This window comes from Sinocyclocheilus anshuiensis, unplaced genomic scaffold (assembly GCF_001515605.1).
Source record: "Sinocyclocheilus anshuiensis isolate Anshui unplaced genomic scaffold, SAMN03320099.WGS_v1.1 scaffold207, whole genome shotgun sequence".
NCBI lineage: Eukaryota > Metazoa > Chordata > Actinopteri > Cypriniformes > Cyprinidae > Sinocyclocheilus > Sinocyclocheilus anshuiensis.
The window spans coordinates 824,791-837,636 of NW_015551045.1; the positions used below are offsets into that span (position 1 = coordinate 824,791).

General features: G+C 37.7%; 1 protein-coding gene across 2 annotated transcripts in view; it reads right to left on the reverse strand.

Moving 5' to 3' along the window:
• Positions 1–12,846, reverse strand: part of zgc:158403 (tetratricopeptide repeat protein 39A) — a 19,782-nt gene that overhangs the window by 4,492 nt on the left and 2,444 nt on the right. The window contains exons 2-15 of one of the 2 annotated variants that reach the window (XM_016451345.1): positions 12,477–12,581; positions 9,606–9,737; positions 7,036–7,094; positions 6,735–6,802; positions 5,879–5,943; positions 5,632–5,731; positions 5,479–5,544; positions 5,226–5,334; positions 4,355–4,422; positions 2,263–2,322; positions 1,835–1,996; positions 818–909; positions 505–625; positions 97–208 (exon numbers count right to left, since the gene is read on the reverse strand). In XM_016451345.1, coding sequence (XP_016306831.1) covers positions 97–208; positions 505–625; positions 818–909; positions 1,835–1,996; positions 2,263–2,322; positions 4,355–4,422; positions 5,226–5,334; positions 5,479–5,544; positions 5,632–5,731; positions 5,879–5,943; positions 6,735–6,802; positions 7,036–7,094; positions 9,606–9,737; positions 12,477–12,581 — 1,319 coding nt within the window. The remainder of the gene's footprint in view (positions 1–96; positions 209–504; positions 626–817; positions 910–1,834; positions 1,997–2,262; positions 2,323–4,354; positions 4,423–5,225; positions 5,335–5,478; positions 5,545–5,631; positions 5,732–5,878; positions 5,944–6,734; positions 6,803–7,035; positions 7,095–9,605; positions 9,738–12,476; positions 12,582–12,846) is intronic. The other variant, XM_016451346.1, reaches the window with a different exon arrangement.

The following is a 12,846-nucleotide window of genomic DNA, read 5'->3' on the forward strand; positions in this document are numbered from 1 at the left end:
CATCTTGGATGCCCTGGGGGTAAGCAGATAAACATCAAATTTTCATTTTTGGGTGAACTATCCCTTTAATGCACAGAGGACTTTGTGTAGCATTACCTGGAGCGGCCTGTAGGGTGCGCTCTGCCTCTAACAGCATCTCCATCATGCCCTCTGTCAGCTCAGGCTGTTTGCTGATCATGGAGAAACCATTCCACATGTACATCATCTCCTGAAATATGAAGTACACTCTGAATAGAAATGTTGTTGCCTCTGTTTTAAAGGGTTAGTTCAGTCAATAATGAAAATTAGGCTGCGTTTCACTCACCCCCGAAGCATCCTAGGTGTATATGACTTTCTTCTTTCAGACGAATCCAGTAGGATGACTTGAGGGTGAGTCATTTATGGGCTAATTTTCCTTTTTGGTTGAACTAACCCTTTAAAGTATATATATATTGCCTTATAACAGAAAATAAAAGTAAAAAGCATTTAGAAAGAAGTGTATTGAACGCAATGCATTATTCTTACAAGCACGGGAACAGGAAGTCTAATTGGATTGCTGGCTTTGTACCGTCTTGCTTTACGAATGGCAAACTTCTCTGTGGGTGGAGATTTACCCGCTATCTTCTGCTTGTATGTTGGTACCTGTCTGATAGACCGAAAAAGTGAACGGGAATAAAAAAAAAAAAAAAACTATTTCCATCCATCAGTCAGCTTATGTCTCAGTTTTGATACCATGTTAACACACATCCAGTAAACCCACAGAAAGCGAGATGTACACTAGGAAAGAGTTTATTTCTGCTCCTGTGTTGGCAGTGCAATTACTTGTGAGTGTATTTACCTAAAGAGATCCACCTCATTATCCCCGAATGGCTGAGATTCTGTGTCTGGAAGCATGCTGAGATAAGCCGCCTTCATGTACACGTACATGGCCTGAGAGAGAACAAGAAAATCATCATAATCCTTCTGCACACTGGAAACACACTGTACGTAATCACAACCAGCAACAGGACCAACCAGTTCAAACAAAAACCTGGCAAAGACGCACAAAGCCAATTTACACAGCTTACACATGGCAGTCATTGTTCAAATCGCTGCGCTGTAGCATAACTTCAATTTTTTTTTTTTAAATACAGCTCAATCCCAGGCTTTGCACCTGTACGGTTTTACTTGATGTTTCCAAGGAGGAAGTCTGTCTGCAATTAGACCAGAAATATTGACTAACGCTACTGTTGACTAACCAACTGCTGAGAACATTTCATCAATCATGAAGAAATATGTAATTTTGCCTTTAGTTTTAGAAGATATCCTGCTTTTGAAGAATACTTTGAATCCCTTGTTTTCTGACTTGGCAATTTTGGTGGACAAATATTATAATCCTGGCAATGATATCCAAATCAAAATACCACTATAATGCTTATCTGATGATAATAATAAATGACATACTTTAATTTAAAAGATGACAAAGGGTTTAAACACTTTTAAAGTGGGCAAAACATGGAAAACTAATTGCATTGCTTTCTAGTTTGCATTATATACAAAGCAGACTTTTTCCCAGCACCAATAAAATCCCACACTTGATTTACAATTCCAGGTGGAGGCCGTTTCAAACGTGCGACGCAGAAATGTATACAGATCCCAGTTAGACAACCATGACACAGGTGTTTCTCACAGACATACAGTAAACTATACTGCCTAAGCATTATTAAGGATATTGGTCTTTTAGTCATTTCTCCAGAACATAATGTAAATGAACTTTTAGATTTATACTAAAACTTTAGATTTCAGGTGATAAATTCATTGTCATTGGGCCTTTAAAATTTCTGTATAAACTGTTCTATTGGAGCAGTCGGGTCACCTTAGACCAGCGGCTCTCCTGGCTGAGCAGGTCCGCGTAGAAGTACGCCATCTTCCAGTGCCTCTTAAAGGTGAAACACCACATTAGCTCCCAGTAGCACATGTGATGAAACTGTTTCCAGGCCTGCTGGGCCTTACAGCCATCCTCAAACAGCGCCACCGCCTGGACATGCAGAGATACAATAATGGCAAAATATTAGTGAAGTCCATTTATAGCCTCAATTTCTTAAAAAACATTGTCATTTAGTTTTTCACAACCATTTTCCACCCCTCTCTGACCCTTGTGTTTTAAGCCATAGTTTAATTGTCTTCTAACCAGTCTTTAAAACCATTGAAATGCTATGTGGTCAGATTCCAAATGACTGATATTTCAGTAATCAGCATTTATGAATGATCTGTTCTGGTAAATGTTCTCCTCCCGTTTCTCACCTCGTCAATGTTGCCCTTTATTTCTTCGGCTCGACCTGCAAAGAAGAGGAAAATCGCTCCCTGGAGAGATAATCAGAACATGAGCTCCAAAAACACCCAATGAAGACCCCATGTTACGGCTTGACTAGCACAGTTCCTTTTCGAGCGTTCACTCTACACTGTGAAGCATTCACAGTGGGAACTCCTCCCCTTCTCCGAAAATCCTGAAACCTTATAGGATAACACCAGGATAACCTTATAGGATAAACTGGGGGCCGGGCCCCCTGAAGAGAGAGTGTCGGTGATCCTCATTGCCCCGAACTGGCCGATTCAACTTTGGTTTCCAGACCTCAGGGAGATGCTGGTGGCTCCCCCTTGGCGAATCCCCCTCAGGAGGGACCTGCTGTCTCAAGCGAACAGCTCGATATGGCGCCCCAGCCCGGAGCTGTGGAGCCTTCATGTGTGGCTACTTCAGGGGTCACAGGGGGGTTAAGCGCCCTGTCCGTCCCGTGTGCTTGACAAGCTCACTGAGTCTCATGCACCTTCTACTAGGCACCTTCTACGTCTGTACGCTCTTAAATGGGGAGTGTTTGTGAAATGGTGCTGTGATAGAGACATAGACCCGGGGAGCTGTCATTTTCTAGATAACAGGAGTTTATGTGGCCACTATTGCTTTGTTTCGTTCCTCAGTTGACGGGCAATCGATCAGGAGGCATGCTCTGGTGGTCAGATTTCTCAGGGGAGCGAGGAGATTACATCCCACATGCCCACCATCGGTGCCGCCGTGGGACCTAGCACTGGTTCTGAAACTCTCTCTCTACCCCCGTTCGAGCCCTGGCGAGGGCTATTGCCTCTTCATGGGCCTGGTCTAAAGGCACATCTATTTGGGATTTGCGCTTCGCAGCCAGCTGGTCCTCACAGAATACTTTTGCCAGGTTTAACAAGTTGGATGTGCCATCTTTGGCATCTCAAGTGCTTTCGGTGAGTGACTAACCTCACTTATTCTTCTAGTTTATTGCTATGCTGCAGTTCGGGGCACAGTTTGTTACCGCTTACAGCTGTTGACACTGTGCAGGCCTATGTACATTTTTATATGTGCTTTTGTTACGTTGCACAGTGCTACCTTACTGATGTTGTGTCTGCCCTGTATTCAGTGCAGCTGCTTGTTTATTCTGGCCAGATATGCTAATTTGGTACACCTGAGTTTAGAAGTTCGTTGGTCTAGTTCCACCTATCAGCTGCGGGCTTCCCTAGCGGCATCACTATTGGTTGGGAATTGTGTGTTGTTCTATCACATGCTTGATGTGGTCTTAGCCTTTGGTTCAGGCTGATCATTGCCGCTCTCACAGCGGAATTGTATACTGTTCCCGCTGTGAATGCTTCACAATGTAGAGTGAATGCTCGAAAGAGAACGTCTCTGGTTACTGTAGTAACCTCAGTTTCCTGAGAGCGGGAACGAGACATTGCGAAGGTCGCCGTGATCGCTGCTCGATCAGTAGTGCAAGCGTTCAGTCTTAGATTTTGAGGCAATTGTCGCTCTTATCACATTATACTTGTCAGTATTTGCATGTAATTTGCATAATTAGCGACAACTGGCCAGTTTATTGTACTGGCATTATCCTATAAGGTTTCCGGATTTTCGGAGAAGGGGAGGAGTTCCCACTGCGAATGCTTTGTAATGTCTCGTTCCCGCTCTCAGGGAACCGAAAATACGACAGTAACCGGAGACGTTTTCTTTCCTATTCAGGTTCCAATAGCAAGTTGGTTGGAGGCGGTAATGGGGGGAGGACATTCTTATTCTACAATAGTATATCAGACAAACATCTGTATTTGCCTGAATTCAAATGTTTTCTAAAAATGCAAACACTGCACATTTTCAAATGTTTAAATCTGTCAAATGTGAATTTGTTAACAAGCACATGAGTCAGCTCAAAGAGTGCGCACATGAACTAAACTCCACAAAACTCCAATTTCGATTGTATGTGGTCTTTAAAGTACAAAAGGAATAAAAAGTACTATAATTTAAAACAAAACATCTTTATAAATGTGAACATGGCCCTGAAATTTGAAATCAATTAATTTATAAAGTAGAAAGACAGAAGCAGAAACATACACGTGGGTATCGCAGTCGAAATGGCTTCAATAGTTGCTCTGCCTCTTCCACCTCCCCCTCTCCAGTACCTACACAAAACATCACTTTATTAATAACATAAAAATACCTGAGAATTCTGTCATCATTTCAATATACACTACTGTTCAAAAGTTTGGGCTCAGTGTGATTTTTTAAAATGTTTTTGAAAGAAGTTTCTTATGCTCACTGAGGCTGCATTTATTTGATCAAAAATACAGCAAAACAGTAATATTGTGAAATATTACTACAATCTAAATCTTCAAACATTCAAATGCAACGCAAAATTCAATTGCGATGCAATTCAAATGATGCAAAGCTGAATTTTCAGCACTTTACTCCAGCTTCAGTGTCACATGATCCTTCAGAAATCATTCTGATATGCTGACCTGCTGCTCAAGAAACATCTCTGATTATTATCAATGTTGAAAACAGTTGTGTGTGAAATATTACTACAATCTAAATCTTCAAACATTCAAATGCAATGCAAAATTCAATTGCGATGCAATTCAAATGATGCAAAGCTGAATTTTCAGCACTTTACTCCAGTCTTCAGTGTCACATGATCCTTCAGAAATCATTCTGATATGCTGACCTGCTGCTCAAGAAACATCTCTGATTATTATCAATGTTGAAAACAGTTGTGCTGCTTCATATTTTTGTAGAAACCATGTCTGTCTATCTATGAAATTCAAATGCATACTGAAACGTTAAAATGACAGCGGAATTTATATTTTTGGGTGAACTATCCCTTAAGGTTGCACAATTAACTAAAGAAACACATCTTGCATTCATGATGTAAGATGTCTGCTTTATGTGGATATCGAATGCATAATGTATCACAAATACATGTTACCTAAAATAAAGGAGAGGAAGGTGTAGAAACAGAGTAGGAGGAGGGCGCACAGCATGGAGCGCAGGGTATGAGAGGTGGCACCCGTGAACAGCTGAGAGATGCCAAATTCCTACACACACACACACACACACCAAAGACTATTAACAACAACAACAAAAAACACACGAACAAGCCCACTGGCATGTCTCTCCAAAAATGAGAACGTAAGAGTGTAATTTTTAAATTCGAGACATCTGAAGTAAAAAAAAAACACCTTATCTCCAGAAAAGCCAGCAAACTCTAGCAACTTGAGTATCCGGGCAGGAAACAGTGAAAGAGTCTGTGTAACAACGAAGAACAGCAACACAGTTGACAATCTGGAGTTTATTCATAAGGAATAGAGATGCAATATTCCAGACCAACATACCAAATTGAAAGCCCCAATCCCAAAAGAGACTCCGCCCTCTAAGTGCTTGTGATTTGGTCCTCTGAAAGTTGTATCTGATTGGACGAAGGCGTGCAGCTCCCTGCATGAGAATCATGACGTCATTCACATCACAGCAGACAGATTCACTGAACAGTTCAATTCAAGGGCATGATGTTGGCGCACAAACCGGAATCATGTACGGACAGTAAAACCACAGATTTCCTTCACTTACTTGCTACAGACTTACTTGTAAATGAGGTAACTGTTCCGTACTTTGATTCCTCCTTTAATAAAACTAACCATATTCTCATCCTGTCAACAAACAGAGAATGAGAAATCAGGTGCAGATTTGAGCTCTGGAGTGGAGTGGAGTTAAAAGTGGCCTTAGGCCTCAGGCATAGTTCAAACCAAAATGAAAATTTGCTCAAAACTGACTCGCCTTCAGGCCATCCAAAATGTAGATGAGTTTGTTTCTTCATAGGAACAGATTTGGAGAAATGTAGCATTACAACACTTGCTCACCAATGGATCCTCTGCAGTGAATGGGTGCCGTCAGAATGAGAGTCCAAACAGCTGATAAAAACATCACAATAATCCACAAGTAATCCACATGACTCCAGTCCATCAATTAATGTCTTGTGAAGTCAAAAATGGATTTGTTTCTTACAAATATGCAGCTTTTCACTTCATAAGATGTTAACTGATGGACTGGAGTGGTGTGGATTACTTGTGGATTATTGTGATGTTTTTATCAGCTGTTTGGACTCTCATTCTGACGGCACCCATTCACTGCAGAGGATCCATTGGTGAGCAAGTCATGTAATGCTACATTTCTCCAAATCTGTTCAGATGAAGAAACAAAATCATCTACATTTTAAATGGCCTGAGGGTGAGTACATTTTCAGCTAAATTTTCACCCCAAAAAGAAAATTTTAAAATGTTCTTTTTTGGGTGAACAATTCCTTTAACCCGAGGTTAAAAAAGATGTTTAGTTCTAGACGTTAAGGTTAAGACCTCGAAGACACCAAAATGCACACATAGTTTAAAGAAAACATCTGAGATTATCTGTTTGTGAGTGAAATTTGACTTGAAATGTGTCAAACCTGTAAGAATGTGAGAGCAGCTCTGTGTAGTAAACACTCGGCATAACACACTTCAGCATGGAGCTGCTCTGTAAAACATAAAATAAAATTTAAAGCTTGTTTGTAAAACATTTTATCATAAAACAGTCATTAAATGAAGCATCTTAAACAAAATTTTAACTGATTTTAGCTAGCTTTATAGCCTAGAAGTTACCAAATTCATCATACTTCAAAATGAATACTGTGCCACATAATAGGTTTGTTTGAGTTTTATTCCTCCTATAATAGCAGTGTGAGATGGACATTTCTAGAATAACCACACCTTCTGAAAGATCATCATTTGCTCCTCGGGTCCCAAGACCACCTGACTTCTTACGGAACCTGAAAGAGAACAGCAAGAACTCAAGAGATGAGTGAAAAAACACACAATGAGAATGTCTAGCATACTTACAACCACACGTGATCAGACTAAGATCAGGCACAAGGCACAAAGGCACAACTTTCTAATGGAAGATGGATGGGGGGAAAAAATTATTAATTCAAAAATAAAAATGTAAATACATAGACTACCATTCAAATATTTTAAAAAAATTATACTTTTATCCAGCAAAGATGCATTAAATAGATCAAAAGTGACAGTAAAGACATTTATAATGTTAGAAAAGATTTCTAATCTATAAGACTTCTATTCATCAAGACAAAATGTATCACAGTTTCCACAAAATTATTATGCAGCACAACAGTTTTCAATGATAAGTAAAAATTTCTTAAGCAACAAATCAGTATATTAGAATGGTTTGTTTGTGACACTGAATAATAAATTACATTTTACAATATTTTAAAATAGAAAACAGTCATTTTAAATTGTTTTTTTGATAAATCTATAGAAAATGTAGTTAAATTTTACAAAAACAAATTAAGTAATTTCTAATGCTTTTAAACTGTTAAATTGCATTTAATATTTAAAAAAGCATCTGCTAATTGCTTCCAATTCATTTGCTCAATTAAAGGGATAGTTCACCCAAAAATGAAAATTCTGTCATCATTTACTCACCCTCATGTTGTTCCAAACCTGTATGAGTTGCTTTCTTATGTCGAACATAAAAGAAGATATTTTGAAGATTGCTGGTAATCAAACAGTTGGTGGTTGTCATTGACTTCCATAGTATTTGTTTTTCCTACTATTTTTGGGTGAACTATCCCTTTAAGTTAAAAAAAATGGCACTTGACATGCATCTTTAACTACAAATTTAAATATTAGTTATACAATTTGAAACATTTGTTTTTCACTTTGTAAACTCATTTAGGTATATATATATACACACACACACACTATACACACACACAAACTAACGTCACTCTCCCAAGAGGATGTTTGGAGGGGTTTAGGAAGAGATCACTTAGAAGGATCTGCCTTGTGACTCACTGTTTCTTAAGCAAACTGAAAGTGAGCTGATGTGTGACCATTGCTATGGTGAATCCACCCATACACAGTCATCTGGATTAGTGCTGCATTGTAACATGGGAAGCACATGCTATATGTAGGACATATATGCATCTCTTCCACTCCATTTAATCTATGTTATGTAAGGCCAGTAAAACTCCTCATTAGCCATGACCAACTGCCTGTCATTTAAAGCCACACAGTTCCATCTCCATGCAAATGCAAGCAAATTTCAAAGCCGCTGGATCAGGTCAGCTGACATGGAAATGACCCCATTTGCCTAAAAATTAAAGGTCACAGGAGAATGTTAGAAAAGATTTCTAATCTATAAGACTTCTATTCATCAAGACAAAATGTATCACAGTTTCCACAAAATTATTATGCAGCACAACAGTTTTCAATGATAAGTAAAAATTTCTTAAGCAACAAATCAGTATATTAGAATGGTTTGTTTGTGACACTGAATAATAAATTACATTTTACAATATTTTAAAATAGAAAACAGTCATTTTAAATTGTTTTTTTGATAAATCTATAGAAAATGTAGTTAAATTTTACAAAAACAAATTAAGTAATTTCTAATGCTTTTAAACTGTTAAATTGCATTTAATATTTAAAAAAGCATCTGCTAATTGCTTCCAATTCATTTGCTCAATTAAAGGGATAGTTCACCCAAAAATGAAAATTCTGTCATCATTTACTCACCCTCATGTTGTTCCAAACCTGTATGAGTTGCTTTCTTATGTCGAACATAAAAGAAGATATTTTGAAGATTGCTGGTAATCAAACAGTTGGTGGTTGTCATTGACTTCCATAGTATTTGTTTTTCCTACTATTTTTGGGTGAACTATCCCTTTAAGTTAAAAAAAATGGCACTTGACATGCATCTTTAACTACAAATTTAAATATTAGTTATACAATTTGAAACATTTGTTTTTCACTTTGTAAACTCATTTAGGTATATATATATACACACACACACACTATACACACACACAAACTAACGTCACTCTCCCAAGAGGATGTTTGGAGGGGTTTAGGAAGAGATCACTTAGAAGGATCTGCCTTGTGACTCACTGTTTCTTAAGCAAACTGAAAGTGAGCTGATGTGTGACCATTGCTATGGTGAATCCACCCATACACAGTCATCTGGATTAGTGCTGCATTGTAACATGGGAAGCACATGCTATATGTAGGACATATATGCATCTCTTCCACTCCATTTAATCTATGTTATGTAAGGCCAGTAAAACTCCTCATTAGCCATGACCAACTGCCTGTCATTTAAAGCCACACAGTTCCATCTCCATGCAAATGCAAGCAAATTTCAAAGCCGCTGGATCAGGTCAGCTGACATGGAAATGACCCCATTTGCCTAAAAATTAAAGGTCACAGGAGAAGGCCTCTCCATGACTGAAACGAATGCAGTGCTTTGGCTCTTTTTCTACCTCTGGCACACCTCCTGAGCACTCTTCATCGTTTTCCCAGCATGCACTATGTCGTCGTGTTGGAAGGTCATCATGGCCTGCATCTCTAACACTGTGGCATAGATCAGAGCGTGATACATGCTCTCCTTAGCCCTGGAATACAACACAACACATGCTTTTACATACACAACATGAGATCACACTCCAACACAGCAGGCTACTAGTTAAATATAAAGAAGGTTAATGCCTTAAACCTTCTCTATGCAAAAAAGTGAACGCAATTATTAACTCTATCAGTATTGAACACTTATGTTCCTGTCACATTCACGCAAGAACACGCATTCATTTCACTTTGACTTAGTGGTTAACGCATTTTTTCGTTTAGGGTGATGCAAGCATGAAGGCCTGTTCACACCAAGAATGATAACTATAAACTAACTAAATAACTGTATAGTGTCCACAGCTTGCAGTTTTGTCGTCTGCCACTTTAAATGCTCGAGTTTTTTAACAGCCAATCAGAATTCAACTGACTTGTGCAATTAGCAGTGAAATGACCTGATAATGTTTTTATTGTTCATCACCTGTGGGGGAAAAAACTGCTCTGAAAGTGAATCCAGCGAAATTTAGTTTTCCCAGAAACATATTTTACGAAACATTTTATATATATTATAAATTATTAAAATATTTTAAATTATTAATATTGATGCACACAAAAATATTTAAAAATAAAAAATGTGTTTGGACAAAATTATTAAAGCTTTAAAAGAAATGAATAAATTTACATAATTTGTATATAATTTTATCCAAATGTACAGTATTTTCATGCTATAATTATTCACTTTAAAGCCCTGTCAATTAGCAATAAACAAAATATTTATAAATATTATAATATTATATATAAAATATTTTCATTTAAAGTGATCATTTAAAGCAATAAAATAAATAAATAATATTCTGTTTATTATAAGTGCATACTGCAGTTTTGTCGTGTGCCGCTTTAAATTCTTGAGCTCTTTAAAGTCGGGTAGATTCTGATTGGTCGTCAATGTTTTTACCGTTCATCAGCTGGAAAAAAAATCACTCTAAAAGTGAATCTAATTATATAGTTGTAACGTCACTATTTTCATAGAATTAGAACGATTAAAAATACTAGTGGTGCATCTGAAATTACATTCTGTAAGAGTAGGTACTACATTTGAATTTGAACGTACTTCACGACCGTTAAAAAAAGTATGTTTTCGCATACTATATAGTAGGGAAGCATTCGATTTCGGTCGTGGCGTTGGTGTAAAAGGTGCTTAAATCTGTCTTCTGTCATTTTCTGACACCACTTTAACCCTTGCATCAAAAAATTTGCATTTTTCATAAGCCACTTTAATAAAATTTGTTAAAAGCATTTCAAGTTCATAAATAGATAAAACTGTTTTCTTTAAAGAGTGGAGTGTGTAATATCTGTCACACCAAACAGAATCTAAAAATAATGACTTATTTTAATTAATTATTTTAATGAAATAATTTCTTCAGTAACTTCCCCAGTCTGTCATTGGTCGAAGACGCAGATAGTCCCGCCCCCTAACTCATGCCATTGGCTGAGACGTTGCAATGCCAGGATTTTCAAACAAACAGAGCAATGTTTTGATAGTTCTTCAGAGAAATTAACCTAAGAATGGCTTACTTTTAGTTGTTTCTATACATTAAAATGGTATTAGAGAAAATACTTTAACAATGAAAACAAAACTACACCTTTAAAACATTAATTTAATAAACATTTAAACAAAGCTAAATTGTTTTTAAACTGATTCCCTTAGTAACTTCCCAAGTCTGTCATTGGTCAAACACGCAGACAGTCCCGCCACCCAATGCATGCCATTGGCTGAGACGTTGCAATGCCAGAATTTTCAAACAAACAGAGCAATGTTTTGATAGTTCTTCAGGGAAATTAACCTACGATTACTTTTAGTTGTTTCTATACATTAAAATGGGATTAGAGAAAATAACAATGAAAACAAAACTACACCTTTAAAACATTAATTTAATAAACATTTAAACAAAACGAAATTGTTTTTAAACTGATTCCCTTAGTAACTTCCCAAGTCTGTCATTGGTCAAACACGCAGACAGTCCCGCCACCCAATGCATGCCATTGGCTGAGACGTTGCAATGCCAGAATTTTCAAACAAACAGAGCAATGTTTTGATAGTTCTTCAGGGATATTAACCTATGATTGGCTTACTTATAGTTGTCTCTGTAAATTAAAATGAAATTGAAGAAAACATTTTAAAATAAACTGCACCTTTAAAACACAGACTAGCCCGAAACTGTCCTAAAATTAGCGTGCGACATGCGATATTTAATGCGCATCTTATCAGTAAAGCCGGTTCTGTAATCAAATACTAATAAAATAAAGATTTATAGTCTGAAACCAAGAATTACGTACTTCCCAGGTGGGCCTGTATATAAAAATGAGGGTTGGAGTCACTTAAGCATGTGGTTTCCTTCCCAGCATAAAGTTACTCACTCTCCCAGCCAAAGATTAATGAAGTGGCTCTGTGTGCAGGACTATTGTCAGACATGAGGGTGTGATCTTTAGGTAAACACCTCACATCCTGGACAAGGGAGCACACCTGATGCAACTCGATCACAATGGAAATAAAGCATGCTATCACGGGATGACATCTACAATTACTACTAACCAAGTGCTTCAGAGACCAGCACATTCACAGCAGCATCTGACTGAAAAACAGAGCCTTATGGGGTTGGTATGTTAGGTACCACACCTTTACTAAACAGCTCGCCTGCTCTTAAGATCACTCACACAGATACTGGAGGGGAGGAGAAACTGAACGAAAGAATGACAGAAACACATTAGGATTATAATAAGACTTCTCCCACCGTGGCCGTAGTTTGTCCAAACTCTCACTGAAGTGGTTGTTGAGGAACAGATCCAAGGCCTCCATGCATTCATCAAGACAGGACTGTAGGGACATCTGTCTGGAGCTGATCACACACACACACACACACACACACACACACACACACACACACACAATGCGCACATGCCAGAGACTTCAATAGCTTTATATAAAATTAATTATAATGACTACATTAGACTATTATTAGTGGTCATTGTGGATTTTTTTTTAATGGAAGCCAGTATCTAGAGTGCAAGCTTTCCAATGACCAATATACTGCAGATAAATATATTAAAGGGGTCATATGATGCTGCTAAAAAGAACATTATTTTGTGTATTTGGTGTAATGA